General features: G+C 35.5%; 1 protein-coding gene across 1 annotated transcript in view; it reads right to left on the bottom strand.

Moving 5' to 3' along the window:
* Positions 1-21,851, bottom strand: part of NDUFS4 (NADH:ubiquinone oxidoreductase subunit S4) — a 109,958-nt gene that overhangs the window by 67,218 nt on the left and 20,889 nt on the right. Inside the window, exon 2 of the mRNA XM_077752507.1 lies at positions 6,693-6,771. Within this exon, the coding sequence (XP_077608633.1) occupies positions 6,693-6,771 (79 nt within the window). The remainder of the gene's footprint in view (positions 1-6,692; positions 6,772-21,851) is intronic.

The following is a 21,851-nucleotide window of genomic DNA, read 5'->3' as shown; positions in this document are numbered from 1 at the left end:
TATGCAGTATTGAAATTTTTTAATTGAAAATTTTTGCTGACTAATCAAGGACATTAAGTCAAACTAGGTTTTTTTTTTTAATCTCGAATGCAAGAAAGTGAATAAAATGACTAGTACCACAGATGTACCACAATTGATTCTGTACCTTAAGTGTCAGTGTCAACACAGTAAAAAGGGAAAATAAAACCTTTGTATAATTATAAAAATAGTATGATTTGTGAGCTCCTAAGGGTCTTGAGCCACTCCCCACCCCTTCCCTGCCCAGGCCACTCTTTGAGAACCACAAATTTAGGATGACCAAAGAGCTGTTTTCAAATATACAGAAGGCTGTCGTGTAGAAAATGGCATGCCCTATACCATAGGACAGATCTTGAACCAATGGATATTAGTTAGAAAGAAGTATATCAGCACCAAATTAGAAACACTCTTTCCCCCTTTTAAAAAACTGAGATAGGGGCACCTGCGGGGCTCAGTCAATTAAGAGTCCGACTGCAACTCAAGTCACCATCTCACGGTTCATGGGTTCGAGCCCCATGTTGGGCTCTGTGCTGACGGCTCAGAACCTGAAGCCTGCTTTGGATTCTGTTTTGCCCTCCCCTGCTTGTGTGCACAAGTGTGTGCACTCTCTCTCCCCTCAAAAATAAACATTTTTTAAAAAACTGAGATACAAGGAGGGAGGCAAACCATAAGAGACTCAAATACTGAGAACTAAGGGTTGATGGGGAGTGGGGAAGAGGGAAAAGTGGGTGATGGGCATTGAGGACACTTGTTGGGATGACCCCTGAGATACAATTTATAAACAATTAAATTAATCCTTTAAAGTGTTCCATTTTTAAATAAATGAATACAAATAAAGATTTTGAAAAAAGAACACCATAATCAACATATTGAACAGTTACTTCACCCCATTCAAATTTCCTAAAGCCCTTTTCAGTGTATTCCTCCTCCAACATCCAACCTTGACAACCAGTTATCAATTTTCTGTCTCTAGAGTTCTGCCTATTCTAGAATGTCAAAAAATGGAATCACACAGTAGGTAACCTGTGAGTCTGGCTCCTTTTACTTAATATAACACACTGGAGATTCACCCACATTTGTTACTAATTGGTAAGTAAAAGGGTACTGTATAGATATACTGAAGTATAGTTGGGGTGTTTCCAGTTACTGCAATTATGAACAAAGCTATTTAAAACATTTGCATGAAGAAATTATGTGAATATAAGATTTCATTTCACTTGACTAAACATTGAGAAGTGGGACTGCTAGGTTTTATGGGGAGTATATATTTAACTTTGTAAGAAACTACCACACTGTTTTCCCAATTGGCTGTACCATTTTGCATTCCCACCAGCACTGCATGAGAGTTCCTGTAGCTCTGTATCCTTGCTAGCACTTGGTATGGTCACTTTTTTTAACCCATTCAATGTATAGTGTGTGTCACTGTATACTGGTATCTCACTGTAGGGTTTTTTTTAATGTTTTCCTTGTTTATTTATTTCTGAGAGAAAGAGAGGAGAGAGACACGCAGAGAGAGAGAAGCAGACACACACACACACACACACACACACACACACACACACACACACGAAGAGAGACTGAAAGAGAGATAGAGAATCCCAAGCAGGCCCTGCTCTTCCAGCACAGAGCCTGACACAGGGCTCAAACTCACCAACCATGAGATACTGGCCTGAACTGAAATCAAGAGTCCAACACTTAACCAACTGAGCCACCCAGGCACCCCTCTCACTATAGTTTTAATATTCATTTCCATAATCACTAATGATGTTCAGCATCTATTCATGTGCTTATTTGCCATTTGAGTATCTTCTGGATAAACTGCTCATTTTTCTCTGAGTTAGTATATTACTTAGTTGTAAATGTTGTCTAGTGTCTGGATACAACTCCTCTATCAGACATGTTTTGTAAATATTTTCTCCTAATCTGTGCTTTGTCTTTTCTGCCTCTTAATGTCTTTCAAAGAGTAGAAATTTTTAATGTAAGGAAACCCAACTTCATAATTTTAAAAAAATGGATTTAATTTATATCTATAAAATATATGCCAAACACAAAGCTACATATTTTTTCTAGAAGTTTTATAATTTTTAGTTTTTTATTTAGAACTATGAGTTTACATTTAGAACTCTGAGTTACTTTTTGCCTATGGTACACAATATAGATGAAGATTTTTGCTTTGTTTTGCATTTGGGTATACAATTGTTCCATCTTCATTTGTTGAAAAGTCTATTTTTTCTCAGTAAGAAATTGCTTTCTAATAATTATGGCTGATTAGTAATATAAACAGTAACCTCAAAAGAAATGAGAACCAGTTAACAGGAAATTTTTAAAACACAAGTTTGAGAACAAGTTGTTCGGGTTAATAAAAAGGACAAAAGATTAAATTATCTTTCCAAATCTTACTCTGTGAAGTCCCCCAAGAAGGTGGTCTTGGGGAAAGTTTACAAGTCTTCCTTCATATTTCCAACCCTTACCCTCCAGCAGTTCAGCTTTTATTTAGTTAATTACTTACTGGATTTCCCCATATGATTTATCTTGAATAAAAGGTTGATCAATCTTTTAGATGAAAAATAACTGGATTCAGTAATAAAACTAGGTAACATCTAAAGTTATCCTCTGGTTTTAAATTCCTAGGATCCATTTTACAATAACCACAAAAATTTATCCCCAACTAAGCTTAGGCCACATACTTAAGCCCTTGGCTGTAATAGGCATCACCTGTATTAATTTTAATACATTATATAAGAATACCCAATAGAAATCATGATAATGGCCAATTCCCTTACTTTACAATTAAGATTCTAGCTTTTATCCAAATTTCAGGTACAAATATAACAATAATCTTGTGTTGAGCAGTTAATTAAAATGGTATGCTTAGCTAGTAAATTGGTTTACATTACATATCATGTTAAAATGCTGCTGCCACATCTCCTTCTAAAATACTTATATTTACTTGCCATTTTTGAAATATTCTTATCATTAATGTTTATATACAGAACCTCCACCTGCACACCAACCCATCTACAGTTTTGCTTTCTGCAGTTTCAGTTACCCACAGTCAACCACAGTATGAATGCTAGTGACTCACGGGGCACCTGGGTGGCTCAGTCAGTTAAGCATTTGACTCTTGGTTTCAGCTCAGGTCAAAATCTCACAGTTCCTGAGACTGAGACGTGCATGGGACTCTGTGCTGACAGCACAGAGCCTGCTTGGAATTCTCTCCCTCCCCCTCTCTCTGCTCCTCCTATCCTTGTACTAACATTAAAAACAAAAAAAAAAGAAAGAAAGGAAAAAGGCCAGTGATTGTCCTTATAACAGATCTGTCTAAAGGTCAACAGTAGCCAAATGCTACATCACAAAGTCTACATCACTCACCTGACTTCATCTCACCACATAGGCATTTTGTCATCTCACAACATCACAAGAAGGGTGAGTACAGTACATTTTGAGAGATGACATTCACCTACTTTTATTAGTATATTGTTACAACTGTTCTATTTTATTATTGTTGTTAATTTCTTACTGTGTCTAATTTGTAAATTAAACTTTATCATAGGTATGTATGTTTAGGAAAAACATAGTATATATAGGGTTTGATACTATCCATAGTTTCAGGCATCCACTGGGGATCTTGGAGAGAATCATTCTTATTCAAAATGCAAATATAATCAAGTCCAACTGCTCAATATTTCTGGAAGAACCCTTCAGTCACTGGTCTTGTCACTGGTCTATCAACTGAAACATTCATCCAGTAATGTGTAGGAATAAGAAGACATGAAACCCCTATCAGCATTATGTTACCTATTTGATTATATAATACTGCATTTTAATATAAACCTAAATGAATGGCTAAACCTTGGGTTTGAAAATTACCTATGGATCTGAATTATCTGTTTAAATATTATTTCAATAACTATGAATAATTTATGGGTACGACTTGAATTGATGTCAGCTTTAATACCATACTGACATTTTCACTAATACACTTTAAGAAAGACATAACAAAGCTGAGGAAAACCTACACAGGGCAACAAGATTCATTACAAGTATGCAACTGATATTATGAGATAAAAAACACAAAACTCAAGTGGTCTGTATACCTCTCTGGTATGATTCATAGCATCTTGTTTAGAGCAACAGATTGCTACTTCACTTACTCATTCTTCAAATTAGAAAGAACTTAGAAGCATTACTAATAAAACTCTATAAAATTTGAAAGTTTATTATAGAAAGTAAACCCCATAATATTAGAAGAAAGCAATCTCTTGGTGCTTAGACAATGGTCCCTGGAAAAATTAAAATAGTACCCTCGTAAATTAATGAACAATGGCATGTATAAATCATCCTCCTCTCACTCATACCTATCTCGCTTCTTTTATACTTGACTAAGCAAGTGGTGCTCGATTAATATGTGGAGAATAAGTAGATGGTCCCTGTTTAAAGAGTTAAGAGATTCGTGAAAAGCTTCTAGGAAGAGGGATTGGAATGTGAATGCCCCAAAGCAGGAAAAGAAACAAGTTCCAGGTTTGTTGTGGTTGGAGCACAGAGTATAAAAGATAGTGGTACAAGATAAACCTAGAGAGGAAGGCAGGACTTAAATCATGCAAGACCTCAAGAACCATGTAAGGATTTTAATGTTAACTTTTAGGTCAGTAAAAAAAACTAATGGATTTTATACACAAGAAGTGACAAAACCAGCAGTTAAAAAAAGTCTATTCTGGTTATCCTTTGGAAAATGAATTAAAGGAAGATTCAAGTATCTATAGAGATCAATTTAAAAACTACTGCAGCAATCTAAGTTAAAGATGATGCTGGCCTAGACTAGGATGATGGCGATGTCAGCAAGCAGAGATAAAGATAAAATCAACCAGCCTTAAGCCTGACGTGAGTTTTCCAAACTATCTGTCCCTTGTCTGTTTACCCATCTGTTTATGTATCTGTTTTTAACTCTAATCGTATAAATGGCGTTTAGTGGCGCCTAGGTGGCTCAGTCAAGCGTCCGACTTCAGCTCAGGTCATGATTTCACAGTCTGTGAGTTCGAGCCCAACACTGGGCTCTGTGCTGACAGCTCAGAGCCTGGAGCCTCCTGCAGATTCTGTGTCTCCCCTTCTCTCTGGCCCTCCATGCTCATGCTCTTTTTCTGTCTCTCAATAATAAATTTAAAAAATGTTAAAAAATAAATAAATAGATGATGTTTAGATCTTTCAGTGTTACCTATTATTTAAATTATGCTAGGGTGGGGCGCCTGGGTGGCTTAGTCGGTTAAGCGTCCGACTTTCGCTTAGGTCATGATCTCGCGGTTTGTGGGTTCGAGCCCCGCGTCGGGCTCTGTGCTGACAGCCAGCTCAGAGCCTGGAGCCTGTTTCAGTCTATGACTCCCTCTCTCTGACCCTCCCCTGCTCGCTCTGTCTCTCTCTCTCCTAGAAATAAATAAAACATTAAAAAAAAAAATTATGCTGGGGTGCCCGGGTGGCTGAGTCTGTTAGGCAGCTCAGGTTATGGTCTCACAATTGTGAGATCAAGCCCCAAGTCGGGCTCCACGCTGAGCATGGGGCCTACTTAGGTCTGTCTGTCTGTCTGTCTCTGCCCCTACTCTGATAAGGCACATGCTCTCTCTCTCTCTCTCTCAAAATAAACATTTAAATAAATGAAAAATTACATTTTGCGGGGCGCCTGGGTGGCTTAGTCGGTTAAGCGTCCGACTTTCGCTTAGGTCATGATCTCGCGGTTCGTGGGTTCGAGCCCCGCGTCGGGGTGTGTGCTGACAGCCAGCTCAGAGCCTGGAGCCTGTTTCAGATTCTGTGCCTCCCTCTCTCTCTGACCCTCCCCTGCTCACGCTGTTTCTCTCTCCTAGAAATAAATAAAACATAAAAAATTTAAAAAAAAAAAAAAGAAAAATTACATTTTGCTTACAGAATCAAAACTGAGTGATATAAGAATGTACAACTGGAAAAAAGTAGTTAAGAAACACACCCATACTTTTGATAATGCTTAACCAAATAAAAAGTGAAAAATATGCTATACGATTACACATTTTTGCAAGTCTTAGAGACTCTACAAAATTTATGCTATTTTACAATATAGGTATAAACAAGAAGCTGTATCTAAAGTAATACCCACACATTAAAAAATTTTACAAGTGACAGTTACCAAAATTCTATCTGCTACTGATTAACAGAGTATTATTTGTTGCTAGTTGCAATCTCTCATGCATAATGTAGAAATGTAATTTTTGTGTACATATATACATACAGTAACAATACAACAATTGGTTCCATAAAAACCCAATATACTTAATTTTAGGTACCACCTGTTAAGTGTCTTACAACTTAAATAGGAGTATAACTGAGAAAATAGAAAATACATACTCATTAATATGTATATTCATATTCATTAAATGAAAATGTTCTGATTGCTACTTATCAACACCACAAAAATGAAGCCTTTTGCAATTTTAACTTCTTAATATCTATGACTTAATATTTGTATTTTACACTTAACACAAATTGTCTTCATCTTTTTGTGATGACTATTTCTTCTTAAAATTTATACACTATCTAGAAATTTAAATTCAAATAATTTTCCTGGAAGAACCCAGAACATGATACTGAAAAGCTATTGTATAAAAATAACCCTGAAGGCAGAATCATAGCAGTGTACAGTAGAAAATTCTTACCAATTTTTCATCAACTGTTATAAGCTGTGTATCTCGAGCTGGGTCCTGTGCCAGTCTCCATGTGGAAGTGCTTAATGACCTGCAGTGCAAGACTTTAAGTTAAAAAATGATCCATGCAACGAGAAAAGAGGCAGATAAATCTTACATAAACAAGCTACTTTAACAACATCTGTCTTATAAAATAAAAAGAACAGAAAGAAAGAGAAGGCACAAAAGTCCTTTTCCTCCCCAATTAGTTCTGTCTGCTGAGTTTCTGGCAGACTCACTTAGGAGTTCACAACAGGCTGTACTTTATGTCAGTCTATAGGCTATCACAGAAAGACTGTCAGCAACAAATACTGAACACTGTGAGTGTACAGTAGCTGGTTTGTCACTACCAGGAAGAAAAATGCAAAGCTACATCAACTCATCTGGACTACTGATTCTTAAATGATGGCATCAGAAAGAAAAAGAAAAACCTCTATCATATTCTTAATGACCTAAAGTAATTGTAAAACTATATAGTTAAATAAAAAGCTTCCTCATTCTAATTTCAAAACAAAAGCAGTTTAAATTGAAATGATTTGTATGATTATGTTAAGTAACAGTTTGGTTTATTAGTTAGTTATTAGTTTAGTCCCATATCCCTTTCACAAAACTGAAGAAAGTCTAAATAATTAAAGTAGAAATATTAACTCAAATACAATGGGCACCAAATCTAATTCCTTTATATTAGCATCATCCCAACCTCACCTGAAAGAAATTACTTAAAGCTAACAGGTTTTTTTTTTTAAATTTCATGTACACACTGTAGTTTGTACTAGTGGATGTAAAAGTTGTTGCTGATTGTGACAAGTTAGCATTTTAGATTTTTCCAAAATATTAAGCCATCCAAAGTAGATTTCTCTTTCGAAAGTCAGCACCTACAATCATGGCTCAAATTTAAAAACCAATGGAATATACAGTATTGAGTTCTTTTTTAAATAAAGTATAACCACCATAATTTTGATACAACATAAATGCTAATCCCTGATGCAAAACTTCAGGTTCAACTTTCAACAGTTATGGTCTACACAGCTTTATAGAAAATCTACCTACTAACAGTATAATTTTTAACTAATAGAGAAGACATTTTACTTTATGAACATATATTTTTAAAATCTGTCAGCTACTTCCCAAAATTATAAATTTACCCTGCTCAGAAATAGATATTCACAAAATACATCTATGTGGAAATTATCTTAAATTATTTATACAAATGGTTAAAATACATGTTCTGGTTGTTATATTAAAGTAGTATAATTAGCACTTTCAAAAATCCATTTACTCTGGGGGGAGTAGCTGGGATTCTTAATTTCAAGCTCAGATCATGATCTCATGGTCATGAGGTCTAGCCCTGTTGGGCGTGGAACCTGACTGGGATTCTCTCATCCCTCTCTATCCGCCCCTCCGCTGTGTGCGAGCTCTCTCTCTCTAGGAAAAAAAATCTATTTACTCTGGAAATCACTGAGAATAGCATGACAATAAAAACACTCTGAATACTTTTACCTAAATCCATATATTGTAAGAAAAAAATTAAGGGTGCCTGGGTGGCTTAGTCAGTTAAACATCCGACTCCCTGATTTCAGCTCAGGTCATGATCACTAATTTTAATAAAGTCCAGCTCATCTATTTTCTCTCATGGATTCTGCTTTTGGTGCTGTATCTAAAAACTCAAAGGCAAACCAAAGTTTGCTTTTATGCTTGATAGTTTTGCCTCTTACATTTAGGTCTATGATCCATTTTGAGTTAATTTTTGTGAACGGTGTAAGGTCAGTGGGTAGATTATTTTTTCTGTTATGTGGACACGTTGCAGTTCCATTTAATGAAAAGATTATCTTTTTTTTTTTCCATTGGATTGTCTTTGCTCCTATCTCAAAGATCCATTGACTATATTTGAGTAGTCTATTCCTGGGTTATCAATTTTATCTATTGATCTATTGGTCTATTCTTCACCAATTCCACACTGTCTTGATTACTGAAGTCAGTATCAGTCCTATAACTGTTATTCTTCGTCACTTTTACATTGAATATTTGAGGTCTTTTGTCTTTCTATATAAGCTTAAAATCAATTTCTTTATATCCACAAAGTAGCTTGCTGAGGTTTTGACTGGGATTGTGCTGCATCTACCAATTAAGTTGGGAAGAACTGGCATCTTAACAATACTGAGTCTTCCTGTCCATATATATTTTTTAGGATCTTTGAGTTTGGTTGGAGTTTTGTAATTTTCCTCATATAGATCTTGCAAATACTGTTTTTATTACTTCAAAAGGGCATAATAGTGAAAAGATAAAAAGAAACCAGTTGCACTGGAAAATAATATCTAAATAAGAATAAGCATTACTGATTCAAAGTACTAACACTATTTTCCCTTTGAAGCAAATTAGCGAATACGAAAATTCCCACATCCCTTGTAGCAATATGAAAACATGGTTCCATGGGGTGCCTAAATGGCTCAGTGGGTTGAGCATCAGACACTTGATTTTGGCTAAAGTCATGCTCCCATGGCTCTTGGGATCAAGCCCAGTCGGTTAGCACAAAGCCTGTCTGGGATTATCTCTCTTCCCCTCTCTGTTTCTTCCCAGCTTGTGTGTGCATATACAGGCTCTCGAAAAGGAAAGGAAAGGAAGTTACGGGACAGGACAGGACAGGACAGGACAGGACAGGAAAGGAAAGGATACAGACAAAGAAAAGAAGGAAGAAAAAGAAAAGAAAGAAAGAACAACTCCATACAGGCTCTCAAAAGAAAGAAAGAAAGGAAAGAAAGAAGAAAGAGAAAGAAAAGAAAAGAAAAGAAAAGGAAAACAACTCTAAATTTCTTTGACTCTTCTTCCTCCCATCAAGAGCTACAGGTTCAATATTCCTAGAATCCGAGCCCTGTGACTGCTTGATCAATATAATACAAAAGTGAAAATATGTGTTTTCAGGCTCAGACCTTAAAAACCAGTAGTTTTCATTTCCTGTCTCTTAGAACATTGCTTCTTGGCATATTCACTCTTGAAACCCACCCATCATGTTGTAAAGAAGTCCAAGGCGCCCAAAGAGAGATCATGTGAGGAAAAATCAATAACCAATGTCACTTTGCCAGCCATGTGAATGATCCTCTAGTCCAATTTGAGAATCCTAGCAGATACTACATGGAACAAACATGCCTGCCAAACACTGCCCAAAATGCAGATTTGTGGGCAAAACAAGTGACTGTTTTTGTTTTAAGCAACTGAGTATTAGGGTAGTTTGTGTCCAAGTATAGAGAATAAAAACATCCCTACAAATAACTGAAGATAATGTTATAAACATTAAAATTGAACCAGTAACTTCAAAAGATCATAATTAATCTGTTCAGCTTCTAGACAAAGTAAAAATTCTTAATTTTATAGAAATTATTAAAGAATCAAATCCTCGACCTTCTGAATAAACCAACTGTTTTCTGTCAATTTACTGGAAATTGAATTAATCCAAATTCACATTAAATCAGAAAGTGTTTAGTACCATAAGAAGTTATTAAATTGTAAGAAAATATTACTAAGAATTTTTTTTAAAAATTTTTATGTCTTTATTTTATTTTGAGAGATAGAGACAGAAGGAGAGCAGAGGAGGGACAGAGAGCGAGACACAGAATCTGAAGCAGGCTCCAGGCTCTGAGCTGTCAGCACAGAGCCCGATGAGGGGCTCGAACCTACAGACTGTGAGATCATGACCTGAGTCGAAGTCGGACACTTAACCAACTGAGCCACCCAGGCACCCCAATATTACTAAGAATTCTAACTGAAACATTAAAATAAAAATGTATACACATTCTCTATGTCACAATAACTATCTCAGATTTCAAATATGTTGGCATTTAGGTCAATCATCTTCAAGTTAATGATCTTGAAGCTTTTCAAGATCTTGAATCAATAGAGAAGACTTAAACTGTCATCAAACTGTACTCACTAGACAGAGCAAGCAAGACCTAATTGTTAATGGAAAAAACAAAGATGAAGGGTCAAGTGACCATTTTAACATTCTGGGAAAATATGTTAAGTGAAAGGAAAAGCAAGGATACTACAAAAGCTCTGGCTAAGTTCAATGGAAGTAACAGTGAAAATAGTTTATAATCTACTCAAAAAATAAGTTCCTTGATTCTAATTCAGATTTATGACAAAATTTTTAAACTTTACCTACAGGACTTAACATTATCTTAAAGTGTGCCACTGGTCAGGTGATCAAAAATTAATAATCTCCCCTGCTCACAGTTATCTTTATTTCCATTCTTCTGAGTCAGGTGGGACTTGTAGCACAGACTAACAGCAGTTGTGCATCTGGACACAACTCAAACCAAAAACTCAAACTAATTCTTTGAGAGTCGTCCAACAGACAAAGGGAAGACTTGTACAAGAAGGATATGGGTAATTATGCTTATATAACAGACTTTGGGATGAAACTGAGGAATGACAGGAGAATGTGGGCAAGGTTTTGGAGGGTGATAACGAAGAAATTGGAGGGCATGACAGAAAATGTAAAGAGAAACAAATATATCCAAGTTTATAACAATAGGTTACCAAAATAAATATAAATGAGGTAAAAATAAAGAAAATAAGAAATAGAGAGGTCATGGTAATAAAAGTAATTATATTACAAAATACAATGAAGATATGAAAAGTTCACATTTAAGAAGGTCAAATCTTTGAACTATACTGGCCAACAAAGAATAATTCTACTGGTTTAGAATATCTTAAAGGAAGGAATTTAGTTGCTATACTTTAGAATGTCTTATAAATAATTCGAAGCAAATTCACCATAAAGATGTTAATTATTAATCTACAAGTTAAATATAATAATAATTCTAACAGAATTTTTATATAATTAGATAATTCTCATTGGGGTGAAAAAATTTTCGAAAATAAGAATGTTTTGAAAAACAACTAGAAGGTAGGATATGCCTTGCCAACTAATATGCTATAGTAATTAAAATACGGTATTAGCACAGGCACAGATACATTGATCAAATAAACAGTAAAGATCAGAGTACAAAAACAGATAATATTGATTTGTAAATCTATTATATAATTAAGGTGCAATTTCATATTAGTGATGAAAGGATCGAGTATTTAATAAACAATACTGAAACAACTGGCTAGCCTTTCACAAAAGAAAAATGTTTGAATCCCATGTAAATCATCTACCAAAGAATTCCAAATGGACACACACACACACACACACACACACACACACACACAGTATTAGATATGTTACTGAAATAAAATATGAGTTTTTTAAATAATATTTCGATGGAAAAGTTTTCTTAAACTTTTTGTAGGCACATGGCACAGTACCTACAAACTGAAAGAAAAATAAACTTCGGGACAACAAAAGGTACTATAAACTAAAATAAAGGAAATATTTGAGATAATAAGTGCAATATACAAAGCAGATAAAACACTAACATCTAGAACACATAAAGTAAAGGACTCTTAGAAAACAAGGCAAAAACCACCCCCCAAAAAAGAGAAAGAAAGCAGAAAAAATATACATGGTAGATATTAATACCAACTGTATCAATAATCACTTTAGAAATGGTACAAATATACCAACTGAAAGAGAAAATATGTCAGAGTGGATTAAAAAAACCAAGACCCAACTATTCGTTGCCTAAGGGAAACCCATTTTAAATTTAGAGACACAGATAGATTAAAAGTGAAGAGATGGATGGGGCGCCTGGGTGGCTCAAATAAGCATCAGATAAGCATCCAACTCTTGATTTTGGCTCAGGTCATGGGATTGAGCCCTGTGTCAGGCTCTATGCTGACAGCACGGAGTCTTCTTAGGATTCTCTCTCTCCCCCTCTCCCTCTTTCTGCCCCTCCCATCTGATCTCTGTCTCAAAATAAATATTTTTTTTGAATTGAAGAGATGGAGAAAGATATACCATGCTAACAGTAATCAAACCTTACTGCAATAGCAATATTAATCTCAGACAAACTACACTTCAGAACAAGGAAAATTATCAGGAATAGGGGCATGTGACTGGCTTAGCTGGTAGAGACTCTTGATCTCAGGGTCATGAGTTTGAGCCCCACATGGGATATAGAGATTACTTTAAAAAATTATCAGGAATATAAAGGGGTCATGAGAAAGGGGTCAATTTTCCAAAAAGACATTAACACTCCTTAAAGCATATATACCCAAGAGCATATCCAAATATATGTGGCAAAAATTGAAAGAGTTATAAGGAGAAACAAATTCCTTATTGTAGTTGAAGACTTCAACACTCTTCTAATAGTAAGTGACAGAGCCAGCCAGCAGAGTATCAGTAAGGATACAGTTGAACTGAAGAGCACTATCAATCAAACGGATTTAACTGACATTTACAGAATACTTCATCCAACAACAGTAGCATACACATCCTTCTAAGTGCACATGGAACAGTCACCAAGATAGGCCACGTTCTGAGCTATAAAACATACCTGAACAAACTTAAAAGAGAAATCACACAATGTATGCCCTCAGTCAAAAATGGAATTAAACTAGAAACCAATAACAGAGAACTGGAAAATCCTCATTATTTGGAGATTAAATAACACACTTCTATATAAATTATGGATCAGAGAAGTCTCAAAGAAATTTTAAAATATTTTGAACTAAATGAAAATGAAAATACAACTTTTCAAAATCTGTGGGATGCAGCAAATGGATTGTTTTGAAACTTACAGCACTGAACACATACAAATGAAAAAAGTCTAGGGGCGCCTGGGTGGCTTAGTCGGTTGAGCGTCCGACTTTCGCTTAGGTCATGATCTCGCGGTTCGTGGGTTCAAGCCCCGCGTCGGGCTCTGTGCTGACTGCCAGCTCAGAGCCTGGAGCCTGTTTCAGTCTGTGACTCCCTCTCTCTCTGACCCTCCCCTGCTCACGCTGTCTCTCTCTCTCTCTCCTGGAAATAAATAAAACATTAAAAAAATTAAAAAAAAAAAAAAAGAAAAAAGTCTAAATTCAATAATCTAAGTTTCTAAGAAAAAGAAATAGAAAAGGCAAGCAGAAAAAAAAAATTATAGCAGAAACAAATTGTAAACAGGAAATTGGTAAAAAAAAAAAAATCAACAAAACTAAAACCTGTTCTTTGAAAAATCAGAGGAACTTGATAAATCTCTGGTCAGGACAACCAAAAAGAAAACAGAAGACAAAAATTACCAATATCAAAAACAAAAGAGGTGTCATCACTATTGACAGCACATACATTAAAGGGATATGGTATCACTTTATAATATAAAAAAATTATAAATACCTCTGTGCCCACAAATGTAATAACTTAGATGAAATAAACTAATTATTTGAAAAACATGAACTACTAAAACTCACTCAAGGAGAAATAATCTGAATAGGCCTACAATCATTAAAGAAATTGAATCAGTAATTAATAAACTTAAAAAAAGAAGGCTCAGACAGTGCTTCTGCCTAATTCTCTACAACTTCTTCCAGAAAATAGAAGGGAACATGTTTTAACTTATTTTATGAGATCCACATTCTTTTAATACTAAGACCAGAGCAGGGGGAAACACACACACATTTTAAGAAGGAAAACTACAGACCATGATCTTTTATGAATACATATGCAAAATTCCTCAACAAAATATTCGTACATTAAATCCAACAATATATACAAAGATTTATATACCATGACCAAATGGGATTTAGTCCAGGTATGCAAGGTTGGATCAGTATTTGAAAATCAACTGATGTAATCCAGTACATCAACAGGCTAAAAAAGAAAAATCACATGATAATATTGTCACATAAAAGGCATTTGACAAAATCCAACAGTCATGCTTATTACAAACTCTCATCAAACTAGGAACAGAGGGGGACTTCCAAAACTCATAAAAAACATACGTGAAATCTACAACTAATATACTTAATGGTGACTATTCCTAAGACTGGGAAAAGGTATGATATCCCTTCTCACTACTCCTATTTAATAGTGGATTGGAAGTCTCGGCTAATGGCAATAAGGCAAGAAAATGAAATAGTAAGTATACATATTGGGAAAGAAAATGTAACAGTGTCCTAGTTTACAGAAGACAACATTGTCTAAAAAGAAAAATCCCAAAAAAATTAACAAAAAATAACGTAGAGATAAAAAGTAATTAAATAGCAATTTGTGTGATGTTAATATATAAAACCAGCTGCTTTGTTACAATAACTAGCAACGAATAATTGGAATGTGATATTTAAAATGCAAAACCATTTGCATTAGCATCAAAAAATAAACATTTAGCAGTAAATCTAACAAAATACATATAAAATCTACATGAATAAAACTAGAAAATTGATGAAAGAAATCACAACATATCTAAATAAATGAAGGTACATTCCATGTTCATGGATAGGAAGATTCAATATTGGTAAGACATCAATTCTCTCCAACTGGATCTACACATCCAACACAACATATCAAAATTCCATCAAGTTATTTCATGGATATTGCCCAATTCTAAATTCATATAGAAAGACAAAAGACATAGGGCACCTGGGTGGCTTAGTCGGTTAAGCATCTGACTTCAGCTCAGGTCATGATCTCACAGCTCATGGGTTCGAGCCCCATGTCAGGCTTTGTGCTGACAGCTCTGACAAAAACCCCAAATAGTCCACATAATACTGAAACAGAGTAACAAAGTCAGGGGACTAAACACTGATTCAGATTCACTACGCATATCACTAACCAAGATAGCAGGGCATTGGCAGAAGAATAAGCAAATAGATCAATAGAACATAACCAATAAATAGCCCAGAAATAGACTACTCAAATATAGTCAACTGATCTTTCAGATAGGAGCAAAGACAATCCAATGAAAAAAGATAATCTTTCCATTAAGTGGAACTGCAACATATCCACATAAAGTAATCGACCCACTGACCTATTCTGTTCACAAAATTAACTCAAAATGGATCATAGACTAAATGTAAGAAGCAAAACTATCAAGCTTCTAGAAGATAACATAAAACTCTAAGTACCCTAGTTTGCTTTTGAGTTTTTAGATACAGCACCAAAAGCAAAATCCACAAAAGAAAAAATAGATGAGTTGAACTTTTAAAAAAGTAACAGCTTCTGCTCTTCAAAAGATACTTTAAGACAATGAAAAGACAATCACAGACTGGAAGAAAGTATTTGCAAAACACATATCTGATGAAGAATTTGTATCTAAAACCTACAAAGGGGAGCCTGGGTGGTTCAGTCGGTTGAGCATCCGACCTTGGCTCAGGTCATGATCTCATAGTTCATGGGTTTGAGCCACCATCAGGCTCTGTGTTGACAGTTTGGAGCCTGGAGCCTGATTCAGATTCTGTGTCTCCCCCTCTCCCTGCCCGCCCCCCACATCCTGTCTCTCTCTCAAAAATAAATAAACACTAAACATACAAAGGAGTTTTCAAATTCAACAATAAAAAAACCCAGCCCAGTTAAAAAGTAGGCAAAAGATCTGAATAGACAGCTTAGCAAAGAAGATAGAGATGGCAAATAATCATATGAAAAGTTGTTCAACATCATAAAAACTTAAACAATGAGATGCCACTACACACCTATTAGAATGGCTAAAATCCAAAAACTGACAACACTCAAATACTGACAAGCATGTGGAGCAACAAGGAATCTCATTCATGCTGATGGGAATGCAAACAGCACAGCTACAGTTTGGCAGTTTCTTACAAAACTAAACACAGTCTGAACATAACAATCCAGCAACTGTGCTATGAGGTGTTTACCCAATTGAAACGAAAGCATATGTCCACACAAAACTCTGCACAAGAATTATTTATCACAATTTTATTCATAATTGCCCAAAACTAGAAGTAACCATGATGTCCTTCGATAGGTCAATTGGTAAACTGCGGTGGAGCCATACAATGGAATAGAAGTCAGTGAGTGAGAAAAAGAAATTGGCTGGAGAAAGTATTTGCAAATCATAATCTGACAAGGGATATCCAGAATATAGGGGCACCTGGGTAGCTTAGCGGCCATAAGTGACCAACTTTGGCTCAGGTCATGATCTCAAAGTTGGCGGGTTTAAGCACACAGCCTGCTTCAGATCCTCTCTCTCCCTCCCTCCCTCCTCTTCCTCTCTCTCTCTGCCACTCTCTCAAAAATAAACAAGCATTTAAAATAAATTTTCAAATATGCAAATGACTTAACAGACATTTCTCAAAGGGAGATACACATATGGCCGATAAACATATGAACCGTTGTTCAACGCATCAGGGAAATGCAAGTCAAAACCAAAAGATACATCATACTCATTAGAATGGGGAAGGTGGGAGGAAGGAGCAAGTGCTAGCAAGGATGTGGAGAAAACAGAACCACTGGTGGGAATGTAAAACAGTAATAGATGTTATGGAAAACAGTATGACAATTCAAAAAAAAAATTACAGATACCATTACCATATGATCCAGCAATTCTACTTCTGGATGTATATTTAGAAGAACTGTAAGCAGGGATCTGACTAGATATTTGTTCACCAATGTTTAGAGCAGCATTATTCACATTAGCCAAAAAGCAGAAGAAACCCACAGACAGGAATGGATTAAAAATAGTTGAGTGTAGGGGCACCTAGGTAGCTCAGTTAGTTAAGTGTCCAACTCTTGGTTTCAGCTCAGGTCATGATCTCACCCTGCACTGGGCTCTGTGTTGACAGGGCAGAGACTGCTTGAGATTCTCTCTCTCCCTCTTTCTCTGCCCCTCCCCTGTGCACATGTTCACTCCCTCTCATGAAATATTTTAAAAAATAAGTAATTTAGTATATATATAACAAAATATTTATTCTCAAAAAGAAAGGATATTCTGACACATGCTACAACACAGATGAACAATGAAGAAATGCTAGGTGATAAAAGCCAGTCACAACAGGACAGAGTATCATTCCAATCAATATGAAGTACCTGGAGTAGTGAAATTCCTAAAACAAAAAGTAGAATGGTGATTGCCAGGGCCTGGAGGAGACAAGAATTGAGAGTTATTGTTTAATGAGTACAGAGTTTTAGTTTTAGATGAAAAAAGGTTCTGGAGATGAAGGTGGTGATGGCTGCACAACAATATGAATGTATTTATGTCACTGAACTATACCTAATGGTTAAAAGGATAAATTTTGTATCATGTAAATCTTCCAATTTTTAAAAAAATATGCCTGGTAAAGAAACTGTTGACCCTGTTTACAAGCACTAATAAAGAGGAATACACTCATATAAGTTTCTCAAAGCTGTTGATTTATAGCTTTGCCTAGAGAAAGCTTCTTCATGTATGTACGTAGGCTTATATATAATGTCTTATTTTTTTTTTAAGTTTTTATTTATTATTTTGAGACAGAAAGCAGGGAAAGGGCAGAGAGAAACAGGGAGAGGCAGAGAGTTCCAAGCAGACTCCTCAATATCAACACAGAGTCTGATGTAGGGCTCGAACTCACAAAGTATGATCATGACCTGAGGTGAAACCAAGAGCTGGATGTCCAACCAACTGAGCTACCCAGGGACCCAAACCTCTTTACAAATTGTTATAAGATCAAATTGAAACTGTTAAACTTCAATATGATTACTTATCTGTACTGCCTCAAGTAGTATATTTTCCAACAAAATATGCATGTCTAGTGCATGTCTATGGAACACAAAATAAGTGATACTTTATTAACATGTTACTGCCAATTACCACCCTAGTGATTTTTCAGACCATTGCTTTGGCACCATTATTCAACACATCTTTTTCATAGTAATAATTGATACTTTTTGTGTTATCAATAGTTGTTAACAGCAAATCTTTAATATATCAATGATTATAAAGAACAAAACATAAGGAAAAGCAAGCCCATATGAACACACTGACTAGTCAAGTAATTACTGGACATTTACAGTTATCTACCTCATTTACCTTTTAGCTTCAAGATGCTTAATTCATCACAGTAGTTACTACTTCAGAGGTACTATCTTTAAAAAACAAGTTTCTACTAATCAACCACACAAAATCCTCTATGTTCCTCACAAGGCTTATGTGTGAATCACTGCAGCTGTGCCAGGTATTCTAGTTCTCATTCCATGCATATGGTAAGATCACTACCACCTTTAAAGGTAGGTGTGGGCACATGACTTATTTCAGCCAATAAAAGAAAAGGAAGTGACACTAGCAGCTTTAAAAGTCAGTGCAAAATTGCCTCTTTTCCCCTGTCAGAGAAACCAACTGCCTCCTCTCCTCTGACAGAGAAACTAACAGTGGGTAATGAGGATAAACAGAAGGGAAGTATAGCTTCTGGCTGTCACACTAGGGATATGAAGCATGAACAAGAAATAAATCTGTTAGTTTTAGCCACAGATATTTTGGGGTTTGGTATCTTAACTGATACAGCTTGATAAGCAATTCTCTATTCAAGTACTTCTCTAGGGAATGCCATATGAGAATTTAACTTGCATAATGTCTGTTTCACATTGACTATTTGAGGTTGGGAGTATTACACATTGAGAGTTTACTATTTTCAAGTGAATCAAGACGTCACTTTTAAAAAGCACAATTTGGTCTTTAAGGGCCACGTGATTTATTTTCTTATAGCTTCAAAGCTTAGAATGGATCAAAAAGCCATGAGACAATTTGCTTCACACCAGCTTTAATGCTACTGTTTCATCTTGCACAGCTTATCTAATTTAAAAGAAAAAAAAAAGCAATGTATTTTACCCTCATTTATCTTCACTTTGAAGTATTCCAACTTGTCGCTTCTTTGCTTCAGTTTAGGAATCTTCTAGTTTAAAACTTTTAACTGCCATAAAACCATTGGGATTATGTTTGAATCATAAATATATATATTTTTTAATTTTTTAAATGTTTTATTTATTTTTGAGAGAGAGAGAGAGAGAGACAGTGGGAGCAGGGGAGGGTCAGAGAGAGAGAGGGAGATACAGAATCTGAAGCAGGCTCCAGGCTCTGAGCTGGATGTCAGCACAGAGCCCGACGTGGGGCTTGAACCCACGAACTGTAAGATCATGACCTGAGCTGAAGTTGGACGCTTAACCGACTGAGCCACCCAGGTGCCCCCATAAATATTTTTTAAAATAAAATAAATAAATTTGATCACAGAAAATGTGCTGAAATTGTAAGGCATGAAAACAGAACAGATTAGCATTCATCAATCTAGCAATATTCCATCAAAGTGAAAGCTAGTTGGTAGGGGCTGCTTACTCTTTCATTCAAAGATGAATTATCTGTCCTTTAGCAAACCTAGCACTCTTGGGCACACAATTTCTTAAAACCAATGATTACATGATTGAGAATAATTACAGGGGTGCTTGGGTGGCTCAGTTGGTAAAGCGTCCGACTTCGGCTCAGGTCATGATCTCACACTTCGTGGGTTCAAGCCCCACGTTGGGCTCTGCGCTGACAGCTAGCTCAGAGCCTAGAGCCTGTCTTCGGATTCCATGTCTCCCTCTCTCTCTGACCCTCTCCTGCTCATGCTGTCTATCTCTCTCAAAAATAAACATTAAAAATTTTTTAAAAAAGAGAGAATAATTACAAATACATTTAGGAGGAAAAAAATCATGAACGTTAATTTTTTTTTAACTTCATGAAACAATTGGGAAAACAGTCATGTAGTAACTTCAGAATCAGTCAGACCCATGTTAAAATTCCAGATCTGCCACATCTGAGCAATATGATCTTGAACAAATTACTTCACAACTCTGCACTTCAATTTCCTCATCTGCAAAAATAAGGATAATAATACTTCAGAGAATGACTAGCAGAATTAAATAGCTTGTTAAGTAACTGGCATGGAGTGCCGGGTGTACAGAAATGTTCATTTTTCCCTCCATTAACAACATTAACCGCAGCTCATTTATGGGCGAGAGAGAAAAAGGAACCCTACAAAAGACTGACAAACACATTTTTTTTCAGATTTTCTCTAAAAAATGTAAATAGCTAACTTTCCTTTTTCTGTCTAATTCACTACAAAGTACTACCAAATCCACTCCTGTCCTTATTTTCTCCCACTTTGACTAATAAAACAATCACTTAATTGGTGTCCCTGATTCTAGTTTTATCATCCTTAAAGGCAACTTCCACATCACCAAGTAATTATAATCAATCATTCCACTTCACTACTTAAAGTCCTTCAGTGGCTGGTGGTAATTTATCTTAAAATATGGATAGAGTACTATGATATTTTTAATTTACTTTCAAATAGCTTAGGTAAAAAAGAATATATGTGTATGTACATTTTGCTCTTATACATATATATTCATATATATTCATATATGTACATTTTGCTTACCTATATACACATAATACATAAATTCAAAATGAGCAAAAAACAGTAAAATATTAACAATAATAAACTTAGGTGCTGGGTTTATGCATTCATTGTAGTCTAACTTTTTTGCATAAGATTTAATAAAAACTTGAAAAACTGAGGGGTGCCTGGCTGGCTCAGTCAGTGGAGCATGCAACTCAATCTTAGGGTTGTAGATTTGAACCCCATGCTGGGTGTGTCATTACTTAAAAAAATAAAACCTTATAAAAAGTTGAAAAACTGAAAACAAAATGAAAAATTTTATTAGTATGCTTTATTTATGGAAAAATGGGAAGAGAAAAAAATGTATTTTGAATATGCACAAACTCCAAGCATAAAAAACTGGTAACAATGATTTCTTGGTGGGTGGGGAAAGCAGTGGTAAATGAGCAAATGGGAAGCAGAGATGAGAAAGACTCATACAATTTACACACACAGAATTCTAGGACTGCATTATCTCTTTAAAAGATTACACTGAAAAGTAATGTTGACCATATTTTTACACACTGCATGTGGTTACTGTGAGGATTAAATGAGACAATGTATATAAAGCTTCAGTAAGTGCTTGGCACTTGGTCAAGGCTCAGTAAATGTTAGCTAGTCGAGCTGTTGAAGAAAAAATAAATCTTCAGTATTAATAGTACGATCTAATATGTACAAGTTAATTTTAATCTACACCCTCAGATGGTTAGTTGTGCTCTCCAGAAGTGACTACTTATGAACATGAATTCCAAATCATCACTGTCAACATTTACATCAAAGAATTTTCTTGACTGGTGTAAGGCAAGAGTGAAATTTTTTTTCCTTGATGAAATGACTGGTATTTGAAATATATGACTGCTAGGAAAACCACAT

The sequence above is a fragment of the Crocuta crocuta genome, unplaced genomic scaffold, assembly GCF_008692635.1.
Source record: "Crocuta crocuta isolate KB4526 unplaced genomic scaffold, BGI_CrCroc_1.0 scaffold181, whole genome shotgun sequence".
Taxonomy (NCBI): domain Eukaryota; kingdom Metazoa; phylum Chordata; class Mammalia; order Carnivora; family Hyaenidae; genus Crocuta; species Crocuta crocuta.
Note: the sequence above shows the minus strand (reverse complement) of the source record. Positions and strands in the feature narration are given on the sequence as shown.